This window comes from Gopherus flavomarginatus, chromosome 6 (assembly GCF_025201925.1).
Source record: "Gopherus flavomarginatus isolate rGopFla2 chromosome 6, rGopFla2.mat.asm, whole genome shotgun sequence".
NCBI lineage: Eukaryota > Metazoa > Chordata > Testudines > Testudinidae > Gopherus > Gopherus flavomarginatus.
Window position 1 is genome coordinate 24,345,732 of NC_066622.1, and position 17,686 is coordinate 24,363,417.

The following is a 17,686-nucleotide window of genomic DNA, read 5'->3' on the forward strand; positions in this document are numbered from 1 at the left end:
GCACCCCAATCCAGACCAACAGCGGCCTGGTTAGTCTTCGGCCACCTGCATGTTAGTTATACTGGCCTGCAAAAGGTAAAGGGAAGAGAAGTGACTCCAGGCATCACTTAACTCAGCATACTCTATCACAGCCCAGATACTATAGCCGCATCTTTGCCAGTGCTAATGCTGCTCCAGTGTGTCATCAATTTGGAGAGGTTCATGAAATAACTTCCACCCCACACCCAGCCAACAGTGGCACTTTGCCATAAACACCCATGAGAGGCAACTCCATTTAAATTATATTTATTTGGCTCGGTTCATTTTAACAGTTCAGAAGACAAGGTCCATCTTGCCACTGCCACACAGAAGAGATTCAGACACAGATCCACCTTTTGGGAGCCCCAGCCCAGCCCAAAGACTTCTCCATTTCCATTCTGCAGGGGGCACAGCCTAGAAACGGAGCCAGTACATGGCACTGCGGATCCGGTTGTAGTCTGGGAGCTGCTCGATGGGACCTGCGTGAGCAAAGGAGAATTAGTCACTTAGAATAAAGTGAAGAGATCCACCATCAGCTTCTCAATTCTACTGCTCTCTGACCCAATGACGCCACCACACTCAGACTCAAATTCTTACATGAAAACCTCGGTCCAACATTAGGAAGAAACAAGTCTATGAAGACAGTTTAACTGGACAGTGGTTTTTAACACTACTTCCCATTTGTCTTGAAATCCCTTCTTCTTATAGCTCCCCTTTGAAGATTCAAACTTAATCTTTGAGATCACTGTGCGGAGGAGGGGAACCCACCAGGCACTAAAGGCAGGGAAGCTGCTTGGGCATGTTTTCCAAGGGGAACATCTCCTTGGCTGACAGACAGACATGTCAGGTTAGCAATGCAAGGAGTCAAGCCCACTGATTCTTACATTAACTGATGTCACCACAGAGTAAGGAGATGACATTTGGTGGCCACTACTGCGGTCCCCACCCACAGATTGAAGCTTCATTGTTAATCACATCTCTGTAGCCTGTAACGGAGTGGGAGGCTGGCCAGCAGCCCAAAGCCATTGTCTTAGCATCTGTGCCTAACTAGATTTTCAGAACATACTCTCTGGTGAACATGCTTCAGCATATCTGATGCACAAAGGCAGGGGAGACAGGAGTGAAGTTGCCAGGAGGGTAAATTAGACAGAGAAAGAAGCCAGAACAAACTACAAATTACTTTATACAGAAAGCTTCCAGAGATCCACTAAGCAGACACCTTGCTCTCCATTATAAACAAAGACTCAACCACACGTTGGCTGCTTTTTAACCTGTGCCTATAACCAGGTCACTTACCTACTGCTGCGACTGCTGGGCATTTGTCATAGATGTATTTGCTGCAGACCTCCCGTACCATCCTAGCATCCACAGCCTAACAGGAAATGACAAGAACAGGCAACGAGTCATGTTTCTGATCGACACACATTTACACAAACTAAAAGTCGCTCAACTACCACACAATCCGACTGCCAAAGACCAAGAGATTTGACCCTTTCTGTTTATCTGCTCAATGTAACGCTGCTCTGAAGTTATTTGGCTACTTGCCTGCCCGGACAATTACAGTATCCATGAGAAATTCCTCTTGGAGGATATGGACAACCTGTGCCAGTCTATATAAGTAAAGTCTCTCAACTTATGTATTATATATAGTGCTACACAGTGCCAGAGACTGTACACACACAGTGCCAGGCAAGGAAGCCCCTTGTTATATGGCTCTTGTGAGACTGCACCCACTATGTATCTGGCAGAGGGAGTTTGGGGATAATTATTAAATCAACATAGAAGTGAAGGTTAAGAGTTCAACGTGAGCCAGCCATTCTTGACCAGAAGGAAGAGTCAGAACAAGGGAGGCCTTTGGGAAAGATCCCCGGAAATACCTGTTAAAGAACACTTCTCTCTCAATATTACTCTAATGCTGCAGTCTCAAAGCCAAATGGATAAGCAAAGGAGAACTTTATGACCAACTTTCTGCTTGTCAGTAAAATATTCTGGGTGGAATCTCTCAAGCCATTTCTAATTCAGGCTTCTGGTTAGAGAAGGTCTGACTGGCATATATTCACCGAGGCCTTTCCGGCTGAAGCTATATCCTGGGCATCTCATCAGAGGTGGAATTACTCAAATGAGCCCACATCACTAATGCTATAGACACTCAAGTCAGTCATTTAACATGGTTATATGTTGTACCACTAACCTACAAGGGATGAGCCAGCATCTAGATCTAGGGTGCAGGAAGGTGGTGTGACAACACAGAACACAAGTATAGTCTTATGTTTGGCAATTCCACTATATATATTTCAGTTGTTTAACACTGACCCTGCCTTTGACTCGCCAGGATAAACAGTCTAATTAAACAGGTAAGTGCCTTAGATGCCCAGTTTCTCAGCAGCAGGTTTTATGCCTAATAACAAACACCTGGAGTAAGGTTAAGAGTGCTCCCGTAAGAACTGATACATACAGCAATTCTGGCATCCCATTCAGCTAAAGATATACGGCGTCCATAGTTCAAGAGATGACTCCCAATATTTTCACATACAGGTGTGGTACCTGCGAAAGATGTAGAGATTCATTAGGAAAGACCTCACTTTTTGAACAAGATAGTCAAGGCCTTGCAGCACATCATAGCTAAGGCTACGTTTAGGTCCCGAAGGTCATGGAAGTCACAGAATCTGCTTTAGCCCCAGCGGCTGTGGGACTCTGGAGCTGACAGCCAGAAGGGCCCTGGCCAGGGTTCCAGCGACAGGTAACTGCGGCAACAGGCCCCCTTTGCAAGATTCTAGTGACAGACTCCCGAGGGGGCCCTCCTCAGAGTTCCAATGACGAGCAACAGCCTTGCATAGGGGACGCCTTGGGTGAGCGGCTGGGGGTATCCCCATTTTCTCTTTGGAAAATATGGTCACCCTGCAGCTCCCAGCTGCCATGGGTGAAGGGAGCCCCCACCTGCAGTTTCCAGCTGCTGCGGGCAGAGGGGGAACCTCACAGCTGAGAACCACCATGGTGGTAGGGGAAGCCATGGAACCACAGCAGCAAAAGTCACAGACAGGTCACAGCTTCTGTGAATTTTTGTTTTTTGTCCGTGACGTGTCTTGACTTTTACTGAAAATAACCACGACAAAATCCTAGCCTTAGTCATAGCATGACCACCAGTTTGGAAAAAAGTATGCAAGCAGCCCATACCATTAGGCAGCTTACAATAACCCAGCACCCACATGTTCCTTTAGTAGGTCATCCTAGGCAGCTCCAATGGGAACCAGAAAAATGCATTATGACTTCCACTTCTGGAGACCCTGATTCACACCTAACTTGGGTCATAACTGAAACTAGCTTGATGGTCTCAACCTTGCCCTTAGCAGGCATCACAAGGGTGGTGCCTAATTTGTTTTGGCACTGTCACCTTTGCTCAGGAGATGCCCATGGATTCAGGGCTAGCATGGAGTGTTACAGACTAGGATCCAGAATTAACAAAGCTGGGGTGGTAACCTAGGACAAAAACAGAGGATATGCCAGGTCAGGGCTGAGGAACAACCTTCCATAATGCCTGCCAGTAGCACCTTGCTTCTAGCCAGAGTGCCTCCTTTCCAGGAGGGCCAGAACTTATTAGAGTGTTAAATAAATGCAAGGCAGCTGTTCCGTAGATTAGAACATACCATCCAGCTGAGCCACCAGGGCATTCCGTAGGATGTTCTTGGCTCTCTTCACCTCCCCGTCTGCCGCACTGGTGCACAGACGCATCCTGAACAGGAGTCAAAGGGAATAAGGGGCTCTCAAAGACCTTCCACTAGTACAGGATGAGAAGTGATTACCTCCACCCACATTTATTTTGAACACCACCCCTCAATTTTCAACCTCTTATACAAACTGAATACTAGGTCTTCAACCCTCTTGTTACTAACTAATGCACCAAGAACGAACATTCCTCATGTATTGTTCAGAGTGGCTACGAATTCAGTAATGAGTAGCACAGAAAGCTGACAGCTGGCCAGAGAAAGCACAGTGCTAGTCCAGTCAGAACATACATGGGGGGGAATGAGAAACACCTTACCCTAGCAGTCACAATTGGGAGCACCTCAATGGCAGGTGTGTCACTCCACCTTGGCAGCCACAAGTAAGAAAGCAAAGGGACCAGGGCATGCTGCCAGCTGATAGTCCACTGTTATAAACTTCAATCACTCACAATCTCTGCTGCTAGGATTGTTAAGAGTCGCAAATGGGAGTCAGTCACTGACCACTACCAAGGGATTCCAGTTCCTGAGGGTTCTGTGCAGTTTGGTAGGTTGCCTACAAGTCTTACATCCCTTTCTCCCATCCAGGGTCTCTTATCTATTCAGATAGCAAGCTCCCAGGGGCAAGGACTGTTTCCTGCTGTATGCGTACAGTTCAAAGCACAGGGGGCCCCAATTTTTGTTGTAACCTCTAGGCACTGCTGGAACACACACAATAAACTAAGGCTAAACAAGGCTAAACAAATGTGAAGTCCCTCTAATCCTGACACTGAATGGTCCCCAGAACCAAGGCATTTACCAGTCAGTCAAGAGGGCTGAGACTGTGCATTATGTATCACCAGGTCATCTTTCCTAAGTGTAACAAGATGACGGACAGACCATGCCTTTCTCATGCTCTGGGAAAGGCAACCTTGTTTGGGGTAAGAGGCCCCAACACTAGAACAACCTCTAACGCACCAGAACAAACAGGGACCACAGCCACCATTCAGGGAGGCCAGGGAATAAAACTAGAACAATGGGGTGAGATTAAGGCAAAGGAAGATTCGGGTAGGATATGAGGAGTCATTTCTCTTATAGCCTAAAGAATTTCTTCCCAAGGGAAGTTGTGGAAGCCCCACAGGAAAGGAGTAATACAAGATAAAACTCTAAAAAACATAAGATTCTTCTTGACACTACGTGAGCTTGAACTTTGTAGGATAATAAGTTCTCTACTACATGTAGTCTCCATAATAGGGACTGACCACACGCAGCAAATCACACTCACCACTCTCCCTGAGCAAAGTGCAGTGTATCTTCTATGTTCAGAGCATCAGAAACAAAATGGAGTCCAAAGAGGCCTGTGTCAGAGTAGCAAGTGTTGAACGTCTGGAAACTTTGACAGAGTTTATTCTCTACTGCAATTGTAGCCAGCCTGCTGGATTGATTCTGCACATAAGTAAACACCCTCAGTGATTCAAATGCTCACATTTCCTTTGACAGCTCAAATGCCTCCTCCTGAGTAGTTACAGGGTCAGAAGAGCAAACAAGGTAGAGAGCACAACGGGATGCCATGTGAGAGCTCAACTTGGAGTGCACTCCAGGCTCCACCCCACAGAGACAAGCTTTCATGGTAGAAAATAGTGTGTACAGCCTGCTGAAGGCTTTTACATCTCACTAAACTTCTCTCCTTTCCGAGCACTGCACTGTGGAGGTGGTACTTGGTACCATTCCAGAAGGGTACCACAAGGAAGGTGGGGGATACAGGGAGTAGGTGGCCTGGAATTAGAGTGGACCACACTACAGGCATGCCCTGCCAGAGGGAGTCTCTATACAGAGATAGGAGAGGTGTACACTGGGTTTTAAACAAGTCCTCACCACAATGCAGTTGTAAGATATGCCTGTGTCATAGGGATACATATTACCCTGCTCTGCTTAAATACTATCACCACTAAATGAACATTTTGTCTTTGCATCACAGGACAAGTTTAGGGAAGGGATACTCAGGAGTGAGAGCACCTTGCTGGCAATTGCCCTACTCAGTCCTACTCCATACCTGCTGAGGATCTGCAGTGCAGCAATCCTCTTTGAGAAAGCTGCATATAGCTCTCTTCAGAGAGGGCTAGCAGGACCTCCTTGCCACACCCCATCCAGCCCAAGAGGTGTGCCAGATCAGCCCTGGTCAGCATTTCTACCCTGCCTTCTGGATTCACAGACAAGCTCCATCTCATGGGAGCATTTCAGAATTCAATATTATACACAACAGCTTCCCGCTCAAGGAGATCATAATGTTAAGTCACTACAGCTGACTCACAATGCCATGCTCCCAAGTCTCTTACCTTACCACCTCCAAAGGTGCGGTCATAGCGCCCTATGATCGAGTTAGCTAGAAGGAGGGGAATATTGTCTGGATCGGACCATCCTGGCCCCTCCACTGCAATAGCGACATGAGCCAAGGGTAAGGCATCGTCTCTGATACGGATCTGAAAAACATCAAGGGGCATGGCAAGAAAAGAGTGAGCACTGGGGCCTTCTCTCCAGGGTCCCGTGCAAAGCATGGGTTGATAAATTAGGGGATTTGGTGCTGTTGTGGGCAAAATCAGCTAGCCTTTCACCTTGAAGTTCTTATATGTAATGTGCCCATCACGTCACCAGAGGCATCTGGTTTCTAGACTCCATTAGGTCACAGATGAAAATACTAGCCTCAGTAAGTTCCTAGTAGATTTTGGTCACATCTACAACCAAAACATTTTCGCAAGATAGGCAGAGCTGTGTAGGGTCTCAACACTAGAACATCAGGGCTGCTGTAGGTCAGGACTGAGGTGCCATCTACTCATACAAAGAAACTAACATACAAGTTTACACAGAGATTTCATCCCGTCAGTGACCAGGGGCTAATGTCACAAAAGTGTGCTTTGTATTTAAAGCAATCAGCTGTTGCCAAGAAGAATTTACCTCACTTCCAGTGAAACGGCAGGGTGGGGGGATGGGCACTGCATCCTCCTTGTATTCAAAGGGAACTCCACTCAAGTGCTGCCTGGCAAGGTCTACCAGTTCTTTGTGGGAAACACCTGGGAAGGGAAACAGAAGGAACAAGAGATCAGTATAGCTGCTTGAGCCTCTGAAACACAAGGAAGAAATATAAATTAATATTATGTACTATATGACAGACAAGAGCCGTAGATATGAGAGAGAGCGCGTGCACGCATTGGAGTCTAAACATCAGTTTTAAAGTATCAAGACTTCCTAGAGCATTGTTTCTCAAATGCGGCCATCGTGGCTGCCTTTTCTTGGGGCCACAGCCTCCTTGGCGGTGATGGGGGGCAGGAGAGGTGAAGCAGCAGCCCCTCCCCTGGGGCTGCCAGCAGTGGTTGGGTCCTGCCTCACTCTGAAGCCAGAAATGCCAGAGGAACATGCAGCTGGCAACAGTTCCCCATATTCTTGGGGGTGGTGGGGTTCAGGCTTCCAGCTTCAGCCCTGGGGTGGCAGGCTCTGGCCATGGGCTCCAGCTATGTGGCAGTGGGCTCCATTCCCAGGCTCACCACTCCCCGCATTGCCCCAGCCTCCGCTGCCTCCTCCAGTCCTGGGCTCTGGCTGAATGGCTCCGGGATCTGGCCCCAGCTGGGCGGAGGGTGAGGCCCTTGGCTTACCACCCTTTGTCCATTGTCCCTGGATCCCGCTGCCTCCTCCATCCACGGGCTCCAGAGGTATACCCATCTCCTCCCTATCATCCCTGGCTCCGTTGCATTCACCAGCCCCAGACTTCAGCCGCACAGCAACAGTCTCCAGTCCCTGGCCCCAGATGCCAGTCTGGCCACCAGGTGCCGGCCCCTGCTGTCTCCTTACCTACCTCCTCAGTGACAGCTTAATTTGTCCCTCAGCCCAGGGCTAACTAAATCTGCCATGAAAAGTGATATTTGTATGTTAGTTAATATCACTTTCACTGCCTGCTACCCAGTTAACAAAACTTAAAAACAAAAACAAAAGCAAACAAAAAAGCAAATGAAACAAAAGACAAGAACATGCAAAGCACCTTACTTTTGTTTCTATTCTGTTTAGGTCCAGTAAAGAATAGAGACAACTGTACATTACTTTTATTATTGAGTTTGCAAAAAAACCTACCTAAATGACAATGCTTTGGACATGTATATGTGTATATTTATTTGTTTTTCCTAAAGTTAATTCAGTATTTTAGGAAAAATTGTCAGAGCAGCCACCAGCAAGAGTTGGTGGCTGCACTCTGAGGCCACCAAAAATTTTGTTGAGAACACCCCTCTCCTAGAGCACCAGGAAACTAGCACTTACCTCCAGCAGCTGCCAGGACCATGCGAGGGGCCTTGTAATGAGTGTCAATGTACGCAGCTAGATCCCCACGAGTCAGACGCCTGAAGAGCATACACAACATGTTAATATCCCAACAATCCAGGCCTGGAGGAGACAGGTTGAGCTGTGAGGGCTGGGTAGTCAGGGAAGGCAGGTACTCAATACAACCGAAGTGACAAAGTATTCAATACACCCTTGGTTATCCTGGGAGTCTGTCATCTAGCCCTGCCCTGTGCTGTACCCTGGAGACAGGAACACTTAGGGAATTGGGACTAGGATACTGAACCTTTCACCTCTAGGTCTCGAGTTCAAATCCAGCCTATGTCAGTTGTGACCAGAAGTCATTACTTTCAGATGTCTGTTTAGTAGCCTACCTACTTGCTAATGGGTCAGTGTCCATGGTTAAGGCCATCACCATAACGGCACTCCTGGCTGGTGATTTCAGAGGCACCACAGACTAGGTACAGGAGAGGGCTCTGCTCTTGGCCTAAGCAGTCAATCCCCCCTAGTGAGGGCTGAGGCACAATAGCGGGGAGTATGTGAGAGAAGCTTGTGTAGCACTGCTCGTACTAGGCCTATCCTAGGGCAACAGGACTTCAAACTCCAAAACTGATAATACAGCATCTGTCACCAGCAGCAGGAAGCACAGAATGAAGCCAGAAATCATAAGTCTATGGTGAACAGATCAGCCATATGGTAAGGCACCACCTGCTGCATGCAAATGGGCTGGGTTGGCTTCCTTGTGCAAATACTTTTGTTGCTGATGTGCTTTACTAGAATGTAGTTGAGGTTATGCAGCTCCCCTTTTATCAAGTGCAGTGATCCATAACAGGAACTGTGTGCTCCCACGAATTGTGTGCTAGCAGAAAGGGGACTGTCCTCGGGTGTATATCATACTCCAGCCCTAAAAGAGTGGATTTGCTGCTCACTTGATGTTCTCAGTGGTTCCCTCAACAGTGCGGCTCAGGGCAGTGCCTTGGTAAGCAGTAGCATGAAGATAGTCAAAGACTACATCTGTCAAGTTGCTGTCAATTTCCTGCAGCTCCTGAAGGATGGCGCTCCGTTCCTTCTCGATCTGAGAATCCTCTAGGCTGCAGTTCTGCACAATGTCAGCCAGAATCTCGACAGCTACAACACACGTACACACACAATTTCAGCAATTCTTTTAACTGGGCACTACAGAATGCAGCAGGAAACTGAAGACAGGTCATAATCTGGAGGCGGAATGGGTATAGACTGGAATAAACACTATCAGGACTCAGGAAAAAGGGGGAATGTAGGAGACCGCGATGTAACAGGGTATGTAGGGCAAAATGGGCTAACATACTAGCTGTTCACCTAGATTCAAGTCTTCATCAGATCACAAAACAGATAAAATGGAATTATTTCAATATGTAGAAATCTCAACATTAAAAATCAGTTATCAGCGTGGCATAACATTTTGCTTTTCAGAGGCATTATAAGACTGGTACAGGAATTACATAGCAGTTCAGGAGTTCCATACACAGGCAATGCAGTGTGGGTACCCAAAACTGGAGGAGATGAGGGTGCAGCATGTCAGGAGTCAAAAGTGTAGTTCACTTGCAGAAAACTTGCTATGTCTATGGTTTGTCATAGCTAGTCCTGTAGGTCTCAGACTCAGACTCTAAGGTCAGAAGGGACCATTACGGTCATCTAGTCTGACCTCCTGCACAACGCAGGCCACAGAATCTCACCCACCCACTCCTGTAACAAACCCCTAACTTATGTCTGAGTTACTGAAGTCCTCAAATCGTCGTTTAAAAATCTCCTTGCTCTCGTGGGCAAATACTACTTCACAAAAGAACGATACAAACTGAAATCTGTATATTGCAGTGCAGAGCTGCACTGACAACAGAACCTACAGGAGCTCCATTGAGCATTTCTGACCTTTAATAACTGAGTTAATACCACCCACCTTCCCAAACCCATAAAACAGCAAAGGACTATCAAAGCCACTCTCTCACCCAGCAACATTATTAAAGGCTATCTACAGAATAGTAGTATAGTAGGCCTCAAAGGCTTATTTTAGAAAAATATGAAGCTGAAGGCTTGAGAACCATTCCATGACTATGTGCTCATCAGTGAACCATTCAGGACCTGCAAGTGCTCATATTGCCTGGGTACTAAGTGAACCATGGTCTTAGAGTCTCTGCTTTGTTCCACAGGCACCTGATAACAAGGGACATAAAAAGGTATTTCTCTGACCTCAAGCTCTTGATCAGAGACTCAATAGTTCAATGGTCACACTACCTTTGGGCAGGTCTTTGGATAGGGCTTTCACAAAGAAGGCTGTCTGCTCCCGGGAGGTGTAACTGTTGAGGTGAGCACCCATACTCTCCACTTCCTTTTCAAAAGTGGCACAAGGACGTTTCTTTGTGCCCTAAAAGAAACAAATGTAGCTAGAAACTGGTTAGGTTTTTCCCTGACAACTAAAGAATCAAATTAATGACAGATCTTCACACAACTCAGGGTGTCACTTTAGAAGTGGCTATGAGTAATTTGTTTCAATCCCACCAGATGCCAATAGGTACTTCCTAATGAGGACAAATGCAATTTTCAGAATGCCCTAAAATGCTTGTCACCATGAATGGAGGCTGATCTCCCAGTGAAAGTTACCATAGTATGGCTATTATTCAGCAGGAAGACCTGCTTGCACTAAAAAAGTGCTGCTCAGCAGGTGGCGAGAGACTCTCGGCCATAAGGAAAGTTCTGTTATTTACAGCATTGTTCATTTAATGTAGGCTAAATACCAATACAAGCTTTCTACACAGGTTTGTCCAGTAAACGAGTTATTGCAATATCAGCAGTGAGTCTCCAACTTGTCATACATTAAAACTGTGAGCAATACTTTCTTTGCCACAAACTACACAAGCAGCAAAGAGTGCTTTGTTTTTAATAATTTTCATATTATATACAATATATACACACACAATTCTATATAAATAAAAATAAAATTACTGATGTTAGGATTAAATAAATTAGAAGGGTGTGGTTTGTTTTTTTTTTTAATTTTTTTGTTTTTTAAGTGGGCTAAATTTTCACTGTTTAAAATACTTAACTCCATAGGAAATTTATTCTGGACATTCAGGAGTTAGTCACAAGGACCTCTGCACACCCTTCTTGCATGCAGCACAGCCACTGATTTGTCAATTCACTGTTTAGAGCCAGTTAATACCATCTCATGACTAGCACAGAAAACACTACAGAGAGTTAGGCACGTATATCACCTGGGCAGTGGCAAGAGTAGAATCCCCTAAACACTATGGGAGTCAGTACAAAGATTCAGAGCACATTCACAGATAAAATGCCTTTTTAACAGAGAGGACAGCTTGAACTTTTATTTTGCCCTCGTTGGTGCCTAAAACAGCCCTATATCATTTGTATTACAGTTGAATCCAGAGGTCTGGATCAGGATTGGGATCCCATTCTGCTAAGTGATATGATATACAAGGACATTTCCTGCCCTGAAGAGCTTAAGTTCATTTTTCTTCTAACTTACACAAGGTGTGTTCATGCTTTGGTGCCCACACATCCTAAGCAGCAGCAAGTAGAAGAAGTCCAATTTTCTAACATGGTTTTGACTCAGGGAAACCAGAATCACGTATGAATTAAAGTCAGACAGAAAATCTCAGAGAGCCCAGAATGATGGTTTGATCATAATTAGCTGCACAGGGTCAATTCCTGTGAAAAGTACCAGACCTAGCACATCATCTCACCTTGAATGCCAGATGTTCCACAAAGTAACCTGCTCCATTGTTCTTCTCACTTTCATAACGGCTACCTACCCCAATCCACACACCCACCTAACAGAAGAGAGATGAATTGAATAAACACAATTAGGAAATGCAGCTAGCAAGTTTCCTGTCACTAAGTGTAACACCTGGAGTTTAAGACAACCCCACTGCTAGTACTAGGACACACGCTACCACCAGCATTGAAGGCTAGTATTGTTTTCTTTTTTTTTAAAAAGAATCTAGTCTATTTATGTCATTTACCTTGCCACATAAGGTAATACTTTTCTGAATTTTATCAAAGATGTATTAAGCAATGAATGGCTGTCATAGTTAAGTGTAAGTAAGTCTGAAAGCTAGTTCCATATAAATGCAGGTCGGAGATCTGGGCAGAGCAAGAGAGCATCAATGGACTTTTCAGACATTTGTTGACTCATTCCAAAGTAAGTTGTGTCTTTTATTTAAGCTCCAGTTTGCCCAAAGCCACAATCAGGTAAACACAAATGGCTGAATCTCTGCTGCTAACCTTGGTTCCAACAAAGGCTGGTCTTCTTTGAAAGACTAGTACATTACCTGAACTGAGTTAACAGTGATCATGGGAGGATTCCAAACCCATCTTAAACTTACTGTGCATGTAGGCTGGTCGGATTCTTCAGAAGCCACACGGAGGCCGTTGTCCAGAGAAGTAACTTGCGTCTCTGGAATGTTATGGAGTGCCTGGGCATAGGTAGCTGCACCTCGATTTCTCATCAAACTCATCAAGGCTGGCTAAAGAGAAAGCCACCATCAAACAGCAACAGCAAATAATACAGAGCTACCAATATTTAGATTGCCAAGAGTCATATGACGGTGCAGACCTAATAAGCTAGTCTAGCAGAACACAGATTTACTCGCTAAAGCTTTCCCACAGTAGATCCCTAACCACTAATGTATATATTTTAAATAATATGTGCCAGATTCTGAGATCTCTGGATACAAGAGCATAGATATGTGTGTGTGTGTGTGTGTGTGTAGGTGTCCCCACAGGTTGAACGGAAAAGGATGAGAGCAATCAAGTGGGCTCAAGGCAAGCCTCCAGAAGCAGGAGTTTGGAAGTGGTCTCATTGGCATTCTTAACGTAAATTGAGATCTTTTGCAGGGCTTTAACCTCATCCCAAAATCGTAATCTACACAATGGGTCTCCAGAGGCTGATATCTGTACCTCTCTACTCTTCTTTCCTATGCTAAGATTTGGGACAGATAAGCAGTGTGAGTTTATGTTATCCTTCAGGTTTGTATATCCCCATTTACCAAACACTCATCCCACAAAGTGTATATCTTGGTAGATCTGTACTAAGTGTACAGTGTACACACATCCTCTCCATTGCAGGGATAACACAATGAAAGTGATACATAGATCATGTTTCTTTACAGTGGCTGCTTATAATATATTTACAATATATGTAGCAGATTACAAATCAATGAGGTCACTTCAAATTCAAAGCCCTTAGTAGTGCAAGTCCTATCTGTATTTGAGGCCTGTTCCTTCAGCTTCAGCATAGAGCAACACCATTTTATTATTAAGGTTAAGATTTTCTCACAGTTACTTTTAGTAAAAGTCAAGGACAAATCATGGGCAATAAACAAAAATTCACAGAAGCCCATGACCCGTCTCTGACTTTTACTAAAAATAACTGACAAAATGAGGCTGATGGCAAGGAGGAGGACTGAAGTAGGGTGAAAGGAGATGAGATTCTGAGCACTGCTGTGGAAGTGGGGGGGAGGGTCCCCCAACACAGCTTGGAGCTCAGGGTCCTCCCCACCTTTCTAACTGGCCATGTATCAGTAAGATAAACAAATTAAGAAAGACTATCCACAAGCACCAACAACCTTGCCATAAAATGATCATGGTAGAAATGGGTCTTCAGGAGGTTTTTTAATGCAGAAAGGGAAAAGGCCTTGCAGACCAGCTCATTGTTAGAGATTTGCATGGAAAAGGGCAGGCGGATACTCATCGGAGAATCAGACAAAGAGGGAGTTGAGGGTGGTTTCACCAGCAGAAGAGGGGATAGAAGGCCAACACAAAATATGGGCCAATAAGAAGGGAAGGGTGAAGAATTATGCAGAGATTTGAAAATAAAGACAAGAAGTTTGAACTTGATATGGAGGAGGAGAAAGATTCAAAGGGTGAGAATTGTTTTCTCTAATTTTTTACAGTTAATTTGTGAGACAAAGTGGAAATTTTCTGTAATAGTTTTGTGAATCCGGTGTACCTCAGTTTCCCCAATATTTTGCATGGCTATGGGGTGATGGAGGATGGACGACTATTTGGTCTCAGGGCAGGCTAAGGCCAGGTCTACACTAGGAACTTACATTAATATAATTACATTGCTCAGGGGTATGAAAAATCCATATTCCTAAGTGACGCAGTTAAATCAACCTAACCCCCCAGTGCAGACAGCACTAATTCGACAGAATTCTCACATTTACAAAGCTCTCAGGGAAGTAGATTAACTGATCTGACTGGAGAAGCCTTCCCTGTCAGTATAGGTAGCATCTCCACTGAAGTACTACAGCAGCACAGCTGTGCTGTCAGAGATATAAGTGAATGTTTCCTACCTGTCGGAGCTTGAATGGGTCATTAAACGACTGGCCATGGCAACCCCATATCTACGGCAAATCTAATCACCAGGACATTGACACCCAGCAACCACTGACCCACAGGAAGATGGCCTTCCCCACTGCACAGCAGGAAAGCACAGTAAAATCCCACAGGTTGAGAACAAAGGACTGGGAAGGTGCAAGGTGGGTGGGATAAAAGAGGCGGCTGCTGGAAGGAGTAACTGCCCTCACCTGAAAATGACCAAGGAGGTCAGATGGAGAAAGACACATATCCTGAACATGAGGGTTCACTACAGCCTGGCTGGGCTCTGGGCTAACCAGAAAAGATTTCACTTATGCTTTAATCTTCAGTCCTCTATGCTAACTTAAGGACTTCCAGTGCTGTGCTCCAGTTCAGCAATAAACCCAAGTGTTTTGACAGTGCTATTTGAGTGTCACTGTAAATACCCGATGGAATGCATTAATTCCCAAAAAGCATACAAATCTCTACCGGTGATTTCCCTCAGTTGGACTCACTGAACAGAGCTCACAGTGTGAAGTAGGAGTGCTGAAGCCACAGAGGTTCAGTCTAAAGAGGGAGTGAGGTGGCATAGGCTGCTCTGAAGGAAGAGCGAGACCCATAGGGGGTCTGGCACACAGAACAGATTCCTCCTGGAGATTGCTCTAAAGCTGGGGGCACAGCAGCGATCCCGTGGATCTGTGACAGTTTGTTCTGTGCATTTTGACAGTTCTTTGCATTGTCTGCCTCATTGTTTCCCCTAGATCAGCGGTTTTGAAACTGTGGGTTGCGACCCAGTACTGGGTTGTGGAACATAAGGCACTGGGCCGTGGCGGCTCTGGTCAGCACTGCCAACCAGGTAATTAAAAGTCCTGTCAGCAGTATGCTGCCTCCACCCCAAGCACCGGCTCCGCACTCCCATTAGCTGGAAACTAGCCAATGGGAGCTGGGGGAGGAAGTGGCAAGGGTGGTGCCTGCGGGCGAGAGCAGCGCACAGCTGCTTGTGTGCCTCCACCTAGGAGCCAGTCTTGCTGCTGGCTGCTTCCAGGACGCAGCACGGTTCGCTGTGCCAGGACAGGCAGGAAGCCTGCCTTAGTACCCCTGCTGAACAGGAGATGCCCGAGGTAAGCCCAGGCCATAATCCCCTGCCCTGAGCCTCCCCAAACCCAGAGCCCTCTCCTGTACCCCAAAACCCTCATCCCTGGCCCCAGCCCACAGCCTGCACCCCCAGCCCAGAGCCCTGACCCCCTCCAGCACCCCATCCCCTTGCCCCAGCTCTGAGACCCTCTCACATCCCAAACCCCTCATCCCCAGCTCCATTGGGTCGTGGGCATCAATCTTCTTCAACTAGGTCGCCAAGAAAAAAGTTTGAAAACCACTGCCCTAGAAAACTAGCTCTTGCCCATGTGGATTCTGCACTCAGCAAAAAGGGAAAGTTTTCAAAATAGGAAAACATAACTGCAAAACTATAAAGTTCAGCAGGAGGACCCAAGGCAGGTGAAGTACCAGAAGCTACTTTTAACTCATTTTTTAAAGACAGATTGACATTATACTGACATTGTCATTGTTGAATGGTCAGGCCTTTGCTGCAGTAGGATCTAGGGCTGAAATTCCCCTTTTTTCAGTAATCATAACATCATCAGAATAAAGAGTTGTAGCAGGGATAATTTTAAAAAAAGCAACATCTGTATTACTACTGTCCTCTTTTACCCATTTTCCTACCTCAAATACAATTTGATAAGCTTTTAGAGGCTTGTCTTAATAGTTTTAAAACTTGGGGGTCTTTTGAATACAACAATTTCAAATTGGATAGCAGGATTTTCTTGGATTATGAACTTCAAACAGAAGGTGCAGTACTCTGCTCCCCCACAGCATCAGAAACTGCACCCAGTTTGACATACACTGAATGACTTTAGTAGGGAAATAGATGTCTATTTATAGATGCCACCTAGATGTCTGGTTAAGACTAGTGTCTCAGCCAGAGACTACTACAAAGGAGCAGAGCCTCCCTAATGTATACAACATCTCAGCACAAACAGGGGAACTGGGTGCGCTTCAACGGCTATACAAGCTTTTAAACTTCTTCGATGCTCGCTGGATCCATCGGTGCTGGAAGTAGGGGGGCTGCAGCACCCTCCAGCCTGAAGCGGTTTCCATCCTATGCAGGGTTTACAGTTTGGTTCAATGGCTCTCAGCACTCCCACCGTACACATTGTTCCTGCGCCCCTGGCTGGGTCCCTGCCGGGTGGGATGGGCGGCTAGAGCAAGGGGCGTGTAGGATTTAGCCGGTGCAGCATTGAGGCTCCGGGTAGGACTGATCTAACAGCAAGAAGCAACGGGAACAGCCGCGCTCCATGGCCATCTCCGAAGCGAAGCACCCGGGCCAGCTGGTCCCGCCGCGGGTGTGTCGGGGCTCTCGGCACTAAGAGAGGCGGGACCCGACCCGACCGGAGGGAGCGGGCGCAGGCAGGAGCAGCGCCCGACGGAAGGGCCCACTGGCCTCCGACCGGGCCCCCCGGCTAGCCCCGCGCACTGCGAACCGGGCCCTGCAGGGGAACGGGGCCCCCGCACCGCATCCCCCATCTGAGCCCATCCGCAGCGGGACAGACAGACCCAGGCCGGGGCCGCTGCCGGTCCCCTGGCCTCGCCGTCCCTGTGACCTTCCCGACGGCCAAGGCGGCCGGGCCTGCCCCAGCCCCCTCCGCAGCTCCTCCCCCAGGCCCTGGCGGGGCAGCGGCGCGCGGCCACTCACCGAGGAGCGAGGACCCCGCAGAAGGGTTCGGCCCGCGGCACAGCCGGCCCGACACACCGAGGAGGCCGCCATCTTGTCCCCTTACCGCTACCGAGGCCTGACTGACCCCGATCGGAGCGAAAAAGACGCATGCGCGGGAAGACAAGCCGTAAAGGCACAGGAGCGCACGCGCAAGTAGGCAAACTGGCGGGGGATACGCATGCGCAGGGAGAGACTGTCTCATGGGCGGAGACTGGGACAGCTTTTTAGAGCATGCGCAGCAATGGGTATAGGAAGGCTCTCTGTTGCGCCCTCTGTTGGTTGGAAGTCGAGGCTTCGGGTCCTTCCTCACTCAGGCAAAGTGAATGAGCAGGTGGCCCAGCCCCCGAGGCCCTGCCCGGGTTGGAAGAGCCCCACTCTCCCAAGGGGGATGGACTCCTGCAGCCTCGCCCCAGCTCACGAACCCCCATAGGAACTGGGCAGGGGCAAGGCCAGTCTCCTGCTAAGCCTTGGGCTCCCCAGGCCAGGAGGGAAGCACCTGCTGCTGCTTGCTGGCCTTGCTCTGCAT

The 17,686-nt window shown here is 47.2% G+C and overlaps 1 protein-coding gene across 2 annotated transcripts; it reads right to left on the bottom strand.

The window, feature by feature from the left end:
* Positions 1-269: 269 nt before the first annotated feature.
* On the bottom strand, positions 270-17,308 carry LOC127054567 (cytochrome b-c1 complex subunit 1, mitochondrial). 2 transcript variants are annotated; one of them, XM_050960826.1, is made up of 13 exons: positions 17,140-17,304; positions 12,416-12,556; positions 11,774-11,860; positions 10,308-10,437; positions 8,966-9,164; positions 8,019-8,098; positions 6,669-6,784; positions 6,053-6,196; positions 5,002-5,162; positions 3,663-3,748; positions 2,474-2,562; positions 1,315-1,390; positions 270-497 (listed from the first exon to the last, which is right to left on the bottom strand). In XM_050960826.1, the coding sequence occupies exons 1-13, from the start codon at positions 17,209-17,211 to the stop codon at positions 433-435; spliced, it is 1,446 nt and encodes a 481-aa protein (XP_050816783.1). In that variant the 5' UTR covers positions 17,212-17,304; the 3' UTR covers positions 270-432. The 2 variants fall into 2 exon arrangements, 1 of the variants encoding a protein (XP_050816783.1); XR_007775274.1 differs by lacking the exons at positions 270-497; positions 1,315-1,390 and adding an exon at positions 3,225-3,495 and having other exon boundaries at positions 17,140-17,308.
* Positions 17,309-17,686: the final 378 nt, after the last annotated feature.

What these genes read in the sequence shown, in the direction of transcription:
- LOC127054567 (XM_050960826.1), bottom strand. Translation starts at nt 17,211, where the DNA reads ATGGCGGCCTCCTCGGTGTGTCGGGCCGGCTGTGCCGCGGGCCGAACC. An exon ending in GGAACCACTGAGAACATCAA is followed by an intron (nt 8,099 to 8,965) that starts GTGAGCAGCAAA and finishes TATGCTCTTCAG; the next exon opens with GCGTCTGACTCGTGGGGATC. An exon ending in AATGGGATGCCAGAATTGCT is followed by an intron (nt 1,391 to 2,473) that starts GTATGTATCAGT and finishes ATTTCCTGTTAG; the next exon opens with GCTGTGGATGCTAGGATGGT.